Source organism: Gymnoscopelus braueri, assembly GCF_963280865.1.
Source record: "Gymnoscopelus braueri genome assembly, chromosome: 17".
NCBI classification, from domain to species: Eukaryota; Metazoa; Chordata; class Actinopteri; order Myctophiformes; family Myctophidae; genus Gymnoscopelus; species Gymnoscopelus braueri.
Genome location: NC_137617.1, coordinates 25377199 through 25395470, shown reverse-complemented (window position 1 = coordinate 25395470; position 18272 = coordinate 25377199). Strand labels below are relative to the sequence as shown.

At 41.0% G+C, this 18272-nt stretch overlaps 1 protein-coding gene across 1 annotated transcript in view; it reads left to right on the top strand.

Annotated features, from left to right (window-relative positions):
- crhr1 (corticotropin releasing hormone receptor 1) overlaps nt 1–18272 on the top strand; it is a 94348-nt gene that overhangs the window by 29103 nt on the left and 46973 nt on the right. The window contains exon 5 of the mRNA XM_080455227.1: nt 17888–17973. Coding sequence (XP_080311353.1) covers nt 17888–17973 — 86 coding nt within the window. The remainder of the gene's footprint in view (nt 1–17887; nt 17974–18272) is intronic.

The following is an 18272-nucleotide window of genomic DNA, read 5'->3' as shown; positions in this document are numbered from 1 at the left end:
TATCGTAAATAGACAAACATGATAAATGTGACAGTACCACAATTGACACACACACTCTATTTCCAAACATTGCAGTGAACAGAGATGTTTTGCAAATGCAAAATGCTTGTCTGTTTAAATAGCTGTGTCAACTATTTTGAGAGCACTGACCTTAGTTTGGAGAATTGCCAAATCAATTGAGAGAAACTGTAATAAACATTGCATTATTGCCAGAATTAGCTCGGAGGCTAGATTTCATCCATAGACCCTGGTCAGGTGTAAATCTGTCAGCCTAAAATCAAGAAACAAATTAAAAACAAAATAAAGCCAACAATAATCATTATGTAATGCATTTCAATAAAGACAGATCACAGACATGGGCAGGACAGCTGAGACATTAGACATCAGCTTAGCAAAACCAGACGGTGGCGGGTTGGATTAGCAGGGGACAGACGACTGCAGGATTTTTGGATTAACAAGATATTTATTTCAAGATCTTTACAGATCTTGCCATGCTGTGTAAATGAAACTGTAGAAAGAGTCGATGTCATGGACTGTACGGACAGAGGCTCTTCCTGAGTGTGTGAAGGCTATGTAAAGAAAGGAAATATACTGTAGTGAAGGTAGGCCTATGTCACTTTCTTGGTCCAGCAATTCCAGCTGGCAGATTCATCGCACTGGGAGGCAAACTGGAGCCGAAAACAAAAACAAGAGATAGAACACAACGTGTCTTCTTTTGTTTTCCTGAACCAGTTATCTGACAAAGGTCACAATCATAAAAAATATAAACAAATCATACGTTTGTCCACCCGGCTCTCAATGACTTCAATGCAGTCCATTGAACTTCTGGCTCCAGTTTGCCTCCCAGGTGCGTCTATGGCATAGACATAAACACGTAAATGCCGCATTGGCCACTGGGCCGCACATCAACACCACACCCATATTAAGCAGGGCAGCTTGCCATAATGCCACTGCAAGAAATATGCCTGAGTTGTATACGTAAGTACCTGCATGTGTACAGTATTATGCAGCTCGATGCACACCTAGCTCTGAGTCCAGCTAGTCTCAGTCAGGCCATGTGTGACTGCTTAAATCAGTCTTCGCCCACCCTACACAAACATAAGCAAGGTCAGGTATGAGCAGACAGACATAAGCAAAGGCAGATTTTAGCAACAGGTTAACAGTAGCACTACAGTTATCAAATACAGACATAATAAAATACATACATAAGAAAGGATAGATGTGAGCAACAGGACACCAGTACAATAAGTCAACAGGGAAGTTTAGCAACACACAGATGAAGGCACCAATACTTGGCAGTCAGTGTAGCAAAATCTGACCCAGAGTTTGTGTACAAGATTGACTGATAATGTTGTGTTTGTCTGTGAATGTTGTTTTCCACTGCACTAATGAAGTTCAATTGAATTTAATTGAATAACTAACAGGGAATGCAATGAATCTTTCTGCTGAATAGCGCACGTGCGCGAACGCACGCACACGCACACACACACACACACACACACACACACACACACACACACACACACACACACACACACACACACACACACACACACACACACACACACACACACACATACACACACATACACACAGTGATTAATTGTATGTCCATTCTTGCAATACAATGCAGAATATGGTATTGTGGATGGGGGTAATGATAAAAAAGTTTGCCGGTTCCATTTGAGTCTGTGTGTGTGTGTGTGCGTGCGTGTGTGGGTGCGTGTGTGCGTGCGTGCGTGCGTGCGCGTGTGTCCACTTTCAAGCTTGTACGCACACAAGCCAGGCTTAAGGTGTGCATTAGTGTTTCTGTATATTGATGTCCCTTAAGGCACTAATAAGCTGAAATGGAAAGTACATTATTCTCTCCTCTTTGCCTCATTCCAAAACGAAGCTATGCATTTTTATAAACCCCAGGGACAACTTTGCAGAAATAAACAACCAAGCAAAACAGAATAGCACTGCCCTCGCCCTGCGTACCAAGGTTAAATTCAATTCAATTCAAACTTTATTCCAGACACTGAGGGGGTCCATATTGCACACAGATAAGACATACAAATATAAGAAAGTAAAAAAATAAAAATAGATAAAAACACATCATACAAACAAGAACACACTATTACATACAAATCACACATAGAGACTGTTTCTCCAGTGATTCCGTAGCCTGGATGAGTACCGGAGACAGCTTTTCCCAGGATTGACTATATCCTCAATAATATTATTCCTGGACTCGTCCAGGCGTGACATGAAACCATACATGGAGTGCCTTAAGAGAGCCTCACAAGTGTGTATACCACATGTCACAAATAAGTGACTGGCACTATGCCATCTGGGGACCTTAAGTAGAATCCTCAAGGCATCATTGTATGCTACCTTGAGCCTCCGCATACTACCCTTCTTGTATGAGCACCACAAGAAGGCTGTATACATGGGAGTCCAAAATGCTTTAAATAGAGCACATTTAACAGGATCAGAACACATGCTGAACCTTCGAAGCAGCATATTGGCCTGGGCATATAGTATGCGACACTGCCTAGAGATGTCTCTATCATCTTGGAGGCTGTCAGTAAATATGTGGCCCAGATACTTAATTTACTGACACAATGATAAAGGACTGTTACTTAAAGAAAAGGCTGGAAAAGCCAATTTCTTGTCATCCTTACTTCTCACAATCATGACACTACTTTTTTTTGCATTATATATAATGTCATGGTTAAAGTGTATACTGTATTAGTTTTAGTGTTGGTTTTAGTTTTGATTGTAATGTGCGGTATATGTCAGGGTTGAGATTCAAAACGTTCAGAAAACATATTGTCTAATAAAAAAACATCCCATTTTAAAAAATGCATTCACAACACAGCTACAAAGTTGCAAGGTAGATTTCATATCCACCCAAAATACAAGGCTTATATGAAATATTGTAGTGAAATTAAGTACATTAGTTTGTTTCAGTTAGTTTTGTGAACACACAATACAGTTACAGTTACTTATAGTTTTTTTGTAAAGCCTTGCTTTTATGTTTATTTCAGTTAACACATTTTTATTCCATTCATACTTGCCCAGCAGGAAGCAGAGTAATTTGTTTTCGCCAACATGACACACTTGATCCCAGCATCCATATTCTGGGGGGAACATTAGCCAACTAGAAAAGTGTGCTCCTCAGAGCACAGGTCTCCGCCATGCGGGGTTGCCTAGCCAGGTTCCACAAACTGTGGTCATAGTCACTTGGAATGGGATCTGAGAAATCAAACTCATACATCTTGATCACATGACCCCAGAGATAATGTGTACCAATTTGTGTGAGTTTTGGAAAAAATCTGTAGGAGTAGTAGCAAAAAGTGTGTTTTGAAGAAAACACACTATGTCAGAAAATGTAATCTGGCACAATATGTGTTGCGTCATGATCCAAGGAATCCAGGGGGGGAGAAATGGTGATTGTATGACCTACGGTTCAAGAGTTATAGGCCAAAACGTGAATTGGCCTGTTATAGCGCCACCATGAGGCCGATAGAAAATAACTAGGGTCCCATTTCTTCCTTGGCCTATTGGGAAATGGTGGGAATGTGCGTGCAAAGTTTCACGGAAATCGGACGCTGTGTTCATGATTTGAGGCATTCTGTTCAAAACGGATCACTCCTGCAAACTTTGGAAGCCAATCTTAGCCAATCAGGATGGAAAAATCGTCCAGATCCGTCTTGATCACATGAGTATCGAAATAATGTGTACCGATTTGCGTGATGTTTGGACAAAATCTGTAGGAGTAATATCCAAAAATGTGTTTTACAAAAATAGGCCTCCTGGTGGCGCTATAACAGGCCGATGTGAAATATTTGGGGCAGAGGTTCATCCTTAGGCTCCAGGGAGTGTGCGTGGCTGCGTGCATACCGATCGGTTTTATGGTGCCGGAGATTAGCTGCTCACAGACGGACGGACACACGCACGCACGCACACACACATACGGACGGGCGGACTGACGGACGGACGGACGTGGTCTCGGCCTAGACAAAAATAGCTGATGTACAAGCTTGAAGGTCGGCTATTTTTGGTAAAGAGATTTGGTGAAGACCAAGAAGACCAGAAAAAGGGGCCCAAGTACAGAGCCAACTCAGGTCCAGTTTTACTAAGTCAAGAGGTTTTAAGTGGTTAACAGAACACCTACAGTAGATACTTTGTAGACAGCTCAGGTCAGCTTCATCCTCTGAGGTAATTCCCCGCATGTCCTTTTGGATCAAAGTACAGCTTGTGCTGTGGTTTCACCTTCTGTGCACTTTGGCCGTACAAAGGAACAGGGTCACTGAAGTGACATGCTGCAGAAAAGGGCACACCTGCTATGTATATATAAATTGGCCCAGTTGAGATTTTTCTCTATTACGTTCTACTTTCCATTCTTCCATTTCTGTTCTTGGTTTGTCTTGTCTTCTCCTGTCTTATTTGGTCTTGTCTTAGATATATAGATAGATAGATGCAGACAGACAGACAGACAGACAGACAGACAGACAGACAGACAGACAGACAGACAGACAGACAGACAGACAGACAGACAGACAGACAGACAGACAGACAGACAGACAGACAGACAGACAGGTAGATAGATATCGATTTTTATTGATCCCGCAAGGGAAATTCAGTTCTCATAGCACTGCTTCTGTCCTGTCTTAGTTTGTCTCATCGCCTCTGACCCAGTCTTGTCTCATCTCGTCTCGTCTAATATATTGTCTTGGCTTCCAAACCGGGGAAGCAGGGCAGTACAGTTGCACAAGATGCAAGATATCCAACACCAAAAATACACAACAATGGACAAAAGACAGTAATACTAGTAAAGATAAAGTGTAAAACAATATAAAATAACTAAATAAAAAGTAAAATAAAAAAATATATAGAAATTCATTAATTAATTCATTGTGTACAACATAATGCTACAGTAATAGTTTAATAACTCTAAAGGTGCTTCTAAAGGTCCTTACACACCGGCGAATATGCGAATATACGCAAAATTCGGACTCGTTCCGAATAATTAAAAGACGCTTTTTCGCTTCGCGAAACTGATGTGGACGCTTACATTGACTTTATAAGGTTTAAAAAAAAAACGTATTTATTCGCATGAAGAATTCGCCCCGGTGTGTAAGGACCTTTATGCTTACTTTTCTGCCTGTTCTCTTGATAATTTGTCATTTGCCTGTACTCCACTATACAGCTTGTGCATACAAATGATGAGTAACATTAGTGTTAATATTAACTACCTCGACTTATTTCATGCAGTCACAGTACAAAGCCACTTCAACAGACAAGATTAGTCATTGGGATTTTATGTGTTGTTGGTGGGATAGATTGTCTTTGAGCAGCAGATTGAGTTACAGCTACAGAGCTCACATAATACCTTCTCGCACAGACTTTCCTCACATAGATGCTCCCCTTCCAAGAACCATGGCTGATCTGCTTCAGTCAACCAGCTGTATGTTACTGGCTGCATGGATTTATTCCATTTGTCTTGCTCGCTGTGTGAGACACAGTTTTTGTGAAACTCATTTGGTGCTCATGAGACTGGGGATTTTTCTTTTTGAGGTGTTGAACTGTTAATCAAGTGTGATTACATTTGGCGGCAGAATATTTGTAGGCTTACAATTAACTCAAAAAAGGGACTTTCCCTGTCATGTGTCGCTACTTTGGTATTTATATTCTTTGAGCTACACAAAAGTACCCTTCAAGAATGACATGTTGCTATAATAGAACTGTATTTGCATGCCATGGTCTCTTTTGTTGTGATTTGAAATGAACAGGTCAATGAGAAGGGAAAGGGGGCAAACCATTTACCTTGGGCTTGGAAGGACGCCAGTGTTCTATGTGTTTTCACTTGGACTTGGCAGAAGCTGTTGTACTGTACATATAGTACCCCTGTTTCCACAGGGTGGATTTAGCACCTGGCAACAGGCTGCTACTGTTTTTAACCACTCATTCAGAAACAGTGGTGAGTCACCTCTAAGCAAAGATTAGAATTAATTTCTATTGTATAGGCTACATCCTTTCAAACAATGCAAGTCAATTTGTGGCCAGCCAAGATACCTGAGTGAAAAATCTGCTAAGTCACCAATGTAATACCCGGTAAATAACCATGCTGGCAATGGTTACATGGCTGGATTATGTTACATGAAATCAGTGGTTATTTTTGGGACCCTGTATCCTGTACTTAATGATGTCAGTGGCTCATATTGACTGTGGGGAAAGAGAATGTGAAACATATTTCTAATTTAATATAAAATTGCACTCAAAATAAATGATTCTCGTACAGTATAGCACATACATGTCCCATGAGCTCTAATTTTCAGAAATATTCAAATATATTTCTAAATGAAATAGGGAGGAAATGGAGTTTAAACTTTTTTGTAGTATTCATTTATCTCCCAGTGTTGTAATATGTGTGACTTTGTCTATCTAATTATCTATAGATACAGTATTTGTGCCACATAACAGGAATCAGCATTAGATTATTGGAAAATCAACAACTTAAATACTTTGACTGAATGTCACAGAAATAGCATTTGCTGTCTGGCTCTGCTTGGAATGTCTAGTCTAGAGAATGTTTTTATAAAGAAATGTCATTTTAGACATAAAACGCGTTTGCTGATTCACTTACCAACCTGGAAGAAACAACCTGTGGCTCTGGAAAGTACTCCTGTCAATTTACTCATAACCCCCTATAAAGACATTTTTTCTTTTTTTATTATTAGATCTTTGCAAATTGTATTCAAATTGAAATATTATATTATAAAGAAATGTCATTTGAGACATAAAACGCTTTGGGTGATTCACTTACCAACCTGGGAAAAAAATGACCTGTGGCTCTGTGGCAATCCCCTATAAAGACAATTTTATTGTTTTTGATTAAATCTTTGCAAATTGATTCAAATTGAAATCCCCCCCCCCCCAGAGGGAAAAGTTGAGGGAATATCCATTTCAGGTAGAACTGATTGAAAATAACTTTGAACTTGACGTTTAAATTGATATAAAATGATAAGAAGTATTCAGTGGCACCCTTGGGCTGGCAACCACATTGGCAGCCCAAACCTGCAGTAAGGCCCTGCCCTGGTCACATACTTAGTCTGGAGCACATTCCCACAGCAATACAGTCAACAACCAACAAATCTCTGTAAACAATTAATCCGATTAACACCCACTTTCTACATGGCACTAAACAATCCAAACCCGGATCAAATCTTAATTGCTTACTGTATCTCCCACAATCCATAGCCAAACCAGAGCTGATCTGGCAATCAAAACTCAACCAAAACCAGCACACAGCTGGACAAAAACAAACTAATCAGCGTGCACAATCAACATCATGCGCTCGATAGACCATGGGTTCCCAAACCTTTCAGCCCGCGACCCCAAAATAATGCGGCCATTGACTCACGACCCCACCTATCCGTGGAGGTAATTTATGCACATAAACTTGCACGTTCGGTGCGCATTTGTAATGTATTTTAGTATGACTTTTGACTGTAGGCCTACTACTTGTACTGTTAATAATCTTGTTAATATAGAATTCAATCAATCACATTTACAGTACCTAATGAGATGGGTAAAATGTACTATTTGTAATCATTTTTAGATTGAAATACATTCTGTTAAAAAAAAAAAAATATATATATATATATATATATATATATATATATATATATATATATTATTATTATTATTATTATTATTATTATATTATTATTATTATTATTACTATTATTTATTTTTTTACCCAAAATAATTTTGCGACCCCAGACCCCAACTTTGGGAACCGACGGATTTCTTGTTTACTGCACGCGCAGGTGCCGGTTTTATGTAATCAATTCCCAACAGACCCCCAAACCTGTTGTTTTGGGGAGCGTTGATTTATGTTCATTCAACCTCCTCTTTGTGTGTTGGCTGGTGAGGCGCTCCTAGCGAGACATATACTTCACTCGCAACGGTATTGCGCGCAGAGAACAGCTGACATACAAGCTCACATCGCGTCGCGGATGCGACCGTTGTGAGCTTGGAGGTCTGCCGTTCTCGGCCGCTCTCTGTGCGTAACACCTTGAGGGGATAAAGCTGTGCGATCAAGCAGGCTCTGGTGCCGTGTTCGTAGCGCTCCCTCTGCGACTGGAGGTGGGATTTGGGGGACAACTGCTTTGAAAATCACTATAATTGTTTACACACAACATAAACCAAGGTATATATTTCTCGAGAGAGATCACAGTAAACATTCATCCTAAACCTTCTTCCTCCACACTGGGAGGAAAACAGCATCTGAAAGTTTGATGGGATGCATTTTACACATGAGTGCTGTCACCACTTTTACATTGCATCTTATGAGCGGGTTCTTTTGGCCCTGGCCTGCGCAAGCATACTGATTCTTATCAGTGTGATGTTGTCTGGAAATGCGTCAATGCCTCCCAGAACCCACAACCGTTTTTTATGAGTACACAAGAGTTCAACATTGTAGCAGCAAAATAAATCAAATATCTATTAATTCACAAAACCTGTGTTTGTATGTACATGCATGTTTGTCTGTCTGTGTCTCTCGGGCGCCGCCCGACCGAACAGCCTCAAACTTGGTGTGTGTGTGTGTGTGTGTGTGTGTGTGTGTGTGTGTGTCCCATATGATCCCGTGGTGTGCAGTGCCGAGTGCCATTTCAATCGGCTCAACGGTTTCCGAGAACCGAAAATCAATGAATATCTACAGTATCTGTCTGACCACGAGTCTGCTCCCTGCACCCTGTGTGAAGTGGGCGGTGTCTTGCTAGCTAATCACAATACTGAATGGAGTCAACCAATCATGTACAAAAAATAAATACATTTATTGAAACACTCTTTATGATGGACGAAACCATAACTTGAAAAAAACAAATTTATGTTTTCCTCCAGAAAGATGAGTTTTTAGGGCTGTTTTAAATGAGCCCAGCGAACTGCATTTTTTGAGGGATGGGGTTAGACTGCTTGCTCTGCGGTAACATTTGAAATAGTCCTTGGCTGGGGTGGCTGGGGTCTTTGACAATCCTACTGGCTTTGTTGGAACACGGTCCACTGTATACATGTATGTCCTAGATAGAGGGAAGCTTATGTTCACTGATGCGCTGAGCTGTCTGCGTGACCCTCTACATTGCTTTGTGGTTGAATGCAGTACAGTTCCCATACCACGCTGTGATGTAACAAGTCAGAATACTCTACGTGATGTGTAAGTAGCCTTTGGATTCAATGGTTCCCAAGCCATGCGGCCCATAGGTCAGCCTATATCCTGTTTCTGTAGCGTGAGGTGGCTTGATGTAAAAGTACTACTGTATACACCCTCTGGACATGATGCAAGTTTGCTGCAGGGACTTTCCCCCAATCCAACCCTTGACGCTGAGTGCTAAGCAGGGAGGCATTGGGTAGCATTTTCATAGTCTTTGGTATGACCCAGTTTGGGATTGAACCCTAACCTCCCAAACTTAGGACGGAAACTCTAACCACAAGGCCACTGAGCTGGTCTCTGTAGAATCATAATAATGTGGACCTCACCTCATTATTCATTTATGGTATTTTGGCATTTCTTTCAGTGTGGATGTGAATCCTCGCTCGCCCCAACCTTGATGGAGATGTTGATGAATACTCTTTTTGGAACTTTGCAAATATCCCCAGGGAGGAGCTGTACTTTTATGTGCCAGACTCTAACCCCTCTGGTGTGACTGCTGAGCTAAGCTGCCTCCTCTCCTCATGGTGAAATGTTGTTTCTGTCTCCTCAAGTTTGCTCCCTGACTCCTGACATGAGTTCAACTGCTGTTCAGCTCGTAAGGGTGGTCTGGACATACTTCATGCATGGGAAACACACGCACGCACGCACACGCAAACACGCACGCACACGCACACGCACACGCACACGCACACGCACGCACACGCACACACACACACACACACACACACACACACACACACACACACACACACACACACACACACACACACACACACACACACACACACACACAGTGCTGATTCTTGACTAAATCAGTTCCTCCTGGATATCGAGCAGGAGGTAGATCATTAAGGAAGAAGAAACGCTCTCATTTACAAATATTCTATTCTTCTTGAATACTTTTCATTTGCATGTGTGGACATACATCCTGGGAGTCACAAGACTTCACACATGCACTTCATACATGTCAGAAGCATCAGTTTCCCTCTTCACTTCCGTTCTATGGCAGCAAAGGAGTGGAGCGTCCCATTGAGATGCATTGAAGCGTGTAAGTCCAACACGTGTGAAGCATGGAGTTTACTATTTGTGAACTTTGACCAGGCATCCACAACCAATAGGAAAGAAGCACCGTGGTTGACCCCTCTTGGCAGCCATTTCGCTTGTTGTTTTCTTTCAGTGAGCCAACACGCCAATGTAAAACAAACTACACACCAGAAAAAATATATATTTGAATCCTTTCATGAACATGGTAAATTGACATGTCTGAAGCCTCTGCTTGCGTTGGCTACAACACGTCTGAAGCAAATGTGTGACCAGGACCTTAGATTCATGCTTATTAGACGTGGGAGGGTATCTATGTTCCCAGGTACACCCACGTCCTAAGTACGCCCATGAGCAATGCGCTTGCCGGCATGTGGTGGCAATTAAAAACTCCCTTTTAACAGGAAGAAATCTCAATCAGACCCAGGCTCTGGGTGGGCAGCCATATCTGCCAACTCCATGCTATATTTCCTGAACATACCCACACATTTAAGGCTACATTTCACTAGAAAAGAATGACAATCAACAGTATACCCTCTATTTATTAAGATTTGTATTAAACCATACTCAAATGTATGCACCAAAAATTAATTAAAGGGCATACAGTAGCATATAAAAAGAAAACTTGGTTAGTTTTAGTACAATGCTTTCTCAGTGGACAATAAAATTAAATAAAACAATTATAATAAACAGAAACGGTACACCGCCACCGCAGAGTACTTATCTCCGCCAGGCCGGATGGCTGTGTAAGAGGAAGAATGTGACATTGTGGGAACATACAACCTGGTTTAGTAAATATGTAGAACTGGGGAACATAAGACCCTGGGAACATAGGACATGTAGAACATGTTGACTGATCCAAATGAAATACGGGATGACGTGTATAAGCATCAAATTGTAAATCTTCCCTTTTAAGACTTCAGAACTAATGTTACAATCTTATTGTGTTACTGGTTTATTCAATCTAGACTGTATTTTGCTGTTATTTGATATTGTATACCAATTTTAATGGAACTTTAAGTAATTAAACTCAAGGGAGCTTGAAATTGCTTCTTCTCGTGCCAGTACATTTCAGTGAGACAGTCATGCAAACAAATATAGCAAAAACATCCAAACATGTTCTTCTATTTTAGGATTGAACAGTTAGCAATATACACACGACATTTAAAAGTTAAATATAGCCTACAGTGCATAACAATAGACGTGTGTGAGTCAAATACTTCTTTACAGTGAATATAGCCCAAAAAGAGTCAAAACTCCCATCACTGTTGAATTAATTACATTATCATTTAGGCCTCAGAAGTTGTAATATACATAAGCATGTTATGGACAGGTTCACTGTTTATTATCAAAACATTGAATACATTTTTACCCACTGAAAGACATTGTGTCCCCATTTGCTGTTCCACTCAGAGGTCAAGAATGGAACCTCATGCAGGATTGGACTGTCCTTGAGGACTCCTGTAGGAGAATAGTGGTCCTATAGGAGAACTAAAATACACCTGCTTGACAGAGACCTATTTGTCATCTCTCTGTTTGTTTCAGATATTTTTCTTCACTGTTCTGTCCAGTAGAGCAGAAACACCATTTTCATATTTTGATACGGATCCCTGTAGAGACTCCATTGGGATTTTAAAGATTGCAAATTCATTCTTGCATTGTAATGTAAATGGGCCAGACCTACTGCAAGAGGGCTTGCAGGATCTCAATGTTAGACTTTGAGAGAATAATGGCAGTGTTTACAAATTCCCTCTTACAGTTGTGGGAAATCGTGGACTAGGTCATATAGAATTGGGCTGACAGTCCACAGGCTCAACATCATCCCATTTCAACCAGTTAATTGCACACTGTTAGCCCCAGGCATCCCAATAGCTTTTTTATTGGCTGAACACCATAAATATCGGTTTATTCATGCACATCACAGTCTGAGCAATGCAGTGATGTTAATGGGTAGTATAGGTTGAAGATGAATGTCTCTAGAAGGGTACAAGGCGAGTTCAAGGTATGACATTGGAGAGTAGGGTAAACATGCTCAATGCATGGGTCTAGTAGTACTGTATATGTGGTGTTTTGGTGTGTTGGTTATCTGCAGCCTACCAAGCTGTAGATTCTGAAGTTATTTCTTATGTATTTGTTTCCCTGGCACAAAAGGGGGAAATAATAACACCAAAAACTACATAAACAAATATCGGTATCGGCTATATTGTTATTTTAAACATCAGTATCGGCCAAGAATTGCCATATCGGTGCATCCCTACTTATATTATTACATTGAAGGCATTATGTTCCTAGAAATAAATAACTTTGTGTTCCTAAAACTACCTGCCTGTAGTCCATCATGTCCATCATTTGAGCCTGTCACAGGTCTGCTGACAATCAATGGAAAAATTTATACATTTTCCAGTGTCCAAAAAACCTGCACATACGCACCAATTCTGATGGAATTTTTTTATTACACTGAATTCACACCAGCAGTGGTATTATATGCTGCCACCATGTTCTGAGATAGTAGCAATAAGGTTCATTGCAAAGTCTATGAAGAGGAGCAACCGTCTCGTTCCCTGTTGCGGCAGGAGGCCGAGTCAGCAAAAGGCAGAGCAGCAAAGTTCAGATAAGTTCAACTTTGCTGCTGCTGCGAGAGCAAGACAGAGCCGTCAGTCAACCAGAAACACACTGTGCTCTGACTAGGCGTGGCCTACCCACTTGACACCACTTGAGATGGACAGAAATGGACTAATGTATGGAAGTAACGAATACTGATACACATTTTAAACTGGCAGTTGTAGAAGTGAAATGAATCAAGATTGAGCAATTGGCATGGCCTATTTGCTATTTAATACCTCAAATGTATTACAAACAAGCTTCCAAAAATATTGGATCATTGTCTGTTCTTCTTCTCCTCCCTGCCTGTGAGCTCTCCTGCTAGGCACAGCTGTGCTGGCTTGATCTCGCTCAGCAGCGGAGCTCTCACTGGACCACAACTCGCTTAAAGTGCCACTTACAGGTTAAACCCTACTCTTCAATTATGTGTAGTTTACATCATTGGTATCTAATTTCATTATTTATTTTTTTCCATTTTACGCCGGAAATTCCGCTCAGAAAGGGTAAAACATTTCCACGCACGAATAACATGTATGGAGCCTTTCAAAAAGCTTATCAGACGTGTGACGTCATCATTACGCTGACACACGCACGCATGAAACGTGGACTAAAATATGCGCGTGCGTGATGGTCGTGGTTGGGCGGACAAAATGTTCGATAAAAACGCGAAAACTGGGTCAATTTCGCTTCTTTTTTTTCCTCTTCATGAAAGTCACCCTTGTCCTAGTCCACAGTGTATTGAACAAAAATACAATCTGCAAGTGGGCCTTTAAACCTCATTTCCTCTCGCTTGATGTACCTGTAATTTACCGGTATCTAAAATGTTGTCATCTTGTGGGAACAGGCACCGATTTCAAATGCCGGTAGGCTATACGAGTATTTCGTAATTGTACCATTAATGTCCCGTCACCGTATACCTTGTCAGAATACCTGCATTGTTATCCTGTCATGTGTGACAGGATAACCGTCATGTGTGAGGGTTAAAATACTGTTAAAGTGAATGAAAAGCATCACTTTAACGGTAAGTTGTAAGAGATTCACTGGAATTAGCTCTTGTAGTCATACTGTTCTCTGAGAGAGAGAGAGAGAAAGCGTTTTTGTGTTTGCCGTTTGAGGTTGAGTCTAGAGAGCATTAGATATAGTGAGAGAGAGCGAGTGTTTTTGTGTTCACTGGGTCGACATACTTTTGTAAATGAGACTGCCAGCCTGCAAATGGATATTTATCGTTTTTCTTCGTCCCAAATACATATTTCATCATCCCCAAATGCCTAGTCTTGCATGCTTATAGACACCTCTTGCGAGATCATTAAGTAATGTATATTCATCTAACTTGGGAACAGTCACATGACAATATTTAACAATTAAGGAGGGCAATGTTGGAATATGACTCTCCCACTGCCTAAGCCAGTTGTTTATGTACATTTTGTACCCAGCAATGTACTGGTATTTGAGTGGAAACACAGCTTTTGTACCCTTAAGTCGGCAGTTTGCGATATTTTTATTAACGGTAGAATGGTAGAATTTGTGTTAAAATGTGAAACCATTGCTACCATGGAGAACTGTCTTTCATCACTTGAAGTGAGTCAGTTAGTAATGAAAGTAAATTAAGCCCTGTCTCCAGTGGCGGATTAAAGTGGCATGGGCCCCTAGGCTACTCTTTGTGTGGAGCCCCCCTTTACTCATCATGCTTTACCAGAATAAAGTAATTTAGTGCCATGTGTAAAAGCGTGCTAGGAATATTACATGGATCACATGCACACATTCGGGGCATATTGGCATACACATACATTGAGACAGCCTTTACTTTAAACATGAAAGCTACAGAGAAATGGCATTCACAGTGCATCTGCAAGCTGGCAACAGTGTTAAGCTTTCTAAACCAACAGGTAGCTAACAACATCTGCAGCCGTAGAGAGCACTCTATTTTACAGAGGCAAAATCCCAACATCCTTACAGAGGCACAAATTGAACCGCTGTGCAATGAATAACACAAAGGACAAAGCCATAAAAATGCAATAAACAGCAGCAGCAATATAACATCAATAATGCAACAGCAGCACAATCATAAATAAATATTCCTACCCTTAGAAGTTTTTCTTCCTTGTTTTTCTGATAGAGAAGTCTTAATTTCTGCCGAATATCACTTTCAATAGACATCAGAGAAAGGTGATTCAGTTTGTTTGGCTCATCTATTTTTAAGTAGTCCCAGTTTTGAAAAATAATACTTCCTGCTGGCATTGATTACATGCAAGTCATAAATAGTATAGAGTGCTATATCAACGTTTGGAAATAGACTTGTTTTCTTCCACTTACAAGTTGCAGCAGCAGTGACCTTGATGAGGTGTCCTTGTTTTCTTTTATGAATTCTCTTGTTGTACATTTTCTTTTTTTCCCCTTATTTTTTTTCCACACAGAACCAGGAGATAACATGCATACAAACTGTCTCAATAGCGCCCCGTGCCAAACAGGACAATGTGGTATTGCAGGTGAAAGTGCTTTATAAGCCAGAGAGAAGTTAGTTTGAATGAGTATATCTGAGGCTTGATTTAGGCCATTTTAAACGTTTGAGGGACATAAACAATATGATGTTAAATATATATATATTTTTTTAAATTCATGGTGTAGTCCCTTTAACACGTTATTGACACGTTAACGCATGACCGAATTAACAGTGTTAATATTTTTATCGCATTCATCGCAAATTTAAAAAGCGTCTTTCTTTTACCCGTTGAAGCATTCGTAGGTCTAAGATTCACATGGCTTCCTGATCTGAACACTCCCTCTGCGCATCTAAACCAATCACAGCAATTGGGGGGCAGGATGTTAAGGACAATCTCTATGTTTAGGATTCGCTTATACGGCCCTTTCAACCAATCACAGCTACTTTAGAACGTGTACACACGCCATGTCTGCCACTCACTGGGTCTGTCACCACTCCCCAGCCAGAGAGCACGGCCAGCGAGAGACAGCTGACACTCTATCCGCTCTGCAAAGCTCATTTCCCGGCCACAAGCATTTGGAAGTTGGCTTGTGTCTCTTCCAAAATACCGGTATTTCCTTGGCTTCACTGCCGACAAAACGAACTTGAAGCTGTGCTGAATGAATAAGGAAACACCGAAATGAGTTCGGGATGTCACAACATCTCGGTGGCACCGTACAGTCAACTTTAGGACGGTACCCCCGAACCTCTGAATGGCGTCATATTGTAGTCTGGACAGAGCCAAAACGACGTTATTTCGGCATTAAAAGTGGAGTATGCAGCGGCCTTTCGTGTATTCGTTTATTCTGCACCTGGCTTTTGATGTGACAGTGTCATACACTCATACTTTGACAAGCCCCCAGCCCCCAGCTTAAAACCAATTCCAGAACACCTTTGATTGTACAGAGAAATGCTGTGTGTGTGTGTGTGTGTGTGTGTGTGTGTGTGTGTGTGTGTGTGTGTGTGTGTGTGTGTGTGTGTGTGTGTGTGTGTGTGTGTGTGTGTGTGTGTGTGCTCCGTATACAATACAATGCACTGCTTTTCAGTTCATTATTCAAGGTTGAGGCAATAGAAATATGTCATTAGTATGCGATTAATCACGCGATTATCTACACAAATCATGCGATTAATCTCGATTAACATTTTTAATCGCTTGACAGCACTAGTTTTTTTGCATCTCACACAAAATCATCCCATAGGCCGGACACATAATCCCTCAATGAGCAGAAAAAATAACAGCATAAGATAAATCCAGTTCAACTGCTTGTAGAGTAGTACTGGACTTGTGAAAATGCTGCAGTATGTTCTTACACATGTTACACAGAAAGGCATTCTTTACTTTATCCATCCTAACATATTGTGTGGCCGGCCATAGCTGAGTGGTTAGTGAGCCCGCCTAGGGAGCCAGAGGCCCTGGTTGATTCCAGGCCAGGCCAGCAAATGTGTCGATGAAATGAAATATGTCCCTGAGCAAGACTCTTAACCCCTAATTGCTCTCAGGCCCTCATTGGAAACAAGACCACAAGGACTTTCATGAACGGACCTGTTAAAGGAATTATCCTTATCCTTGTCCTGGCTTCATCCCAACATTAAGAGTTTGGTTTGAGGCTTAATTTTTGCAGTGACTCTTGAATTGTGGCTTAATTCTAATGCAGTGCTTTTGTTGCGAATGTGCTGACCATCTATTTTTTTAAATACTTTTCAAAGTCTCTATCACAAGGCTGATCTGTTTAATGTGTTCTTGCAGGCCACAGTAAATACCAGACATATTACCTACCTATTACCGACATATTGCCTCTTCAACTTTATTGTCACATCACAGGTTTGCAGGTGTAAACAAATTGTGTGAAATGCTTGGCCTCTGCAGTTATTATCAATGCCCATGTCTTGTAAAATAACAGACTGGAAAAGTGACTCTCTTGAATCCCTCGGAATTGGCCTAAACTTCACAAAACCCCCATCAGGTGACACATCTCAGAATGAACATGGACATCCCCACGCACCAGGGGTGACTGGGGCTTTCTCTCTCCCACCTCACTTCAGATCCGCCCCCACCCTTGCCCTGTTCAAAGCCTCCCTCAAGGTTAGGGTTAGGCTTGGGCTTTCCCTGCCTAATTCAAATCCCCCTTTCTGCCTTTAAATTTTAATGTTTTTCTTTGCTTAGTTTTGAGCTTTTGACTAGTTATTCTCGTAATAAACTAAACGTTTTTTTCCTGTTGTGTAAAGAGACTTTGAGTACCAAGAAAAGCGCTACAAGGTTTCTACTCGACAATGATAATGAATGTTTAACAAAGCTATTTTGTGTGAAAGAAGGAGTCAAACAAAAATTATCAGGATACTTGTAGAGTGGGGTAAACGGGCCTTTAGCAAATGTGTGAATAGATCTAATGACGTTCCTCGTGAGCTTCTGAAGCACAAAAGGTCACATTTTCCACAATGAATTGACCTCTAATTTTCATCCAGTAATTGGGGGTTAGAGGTTAAACTCTGACATTTTGAAAAGAATCACACCATGCTTGTTTGTCCCCCCTCCCCCCCCCCCATATCTCTTTACTCTGCAGATAATGTTTACAGAAGATGTTTAGCCAATGGAACCTGGGCTCTGAAGGGGAACTACTCCATGTGTAGAGCCATATTACATGAAGAGGTAAGGAACTGTTCTCTCTTAATATCTCTCCCTCTTCTTCTATCCTTCCCTCAATCTCTCTGCCTTCTTCTCATCTGTTGCTGTTTAACCACTTGAACCCCAGCATCCCTATTATGAGGGGAACATTCGGCAAAGATCTACAAGCCCACAACGCATTGTGTTCCGTTGTGAGATTCCAGATCGGCTATTTTTGGCAAAGAGATTTAGTGTGTAGAGGGATGTAAACAAGACAATTCTACCATCTGGCCACCTGGGGCTTGGTTCCACTGCTTAGTTGATGGTTCGAAATACATTTATTG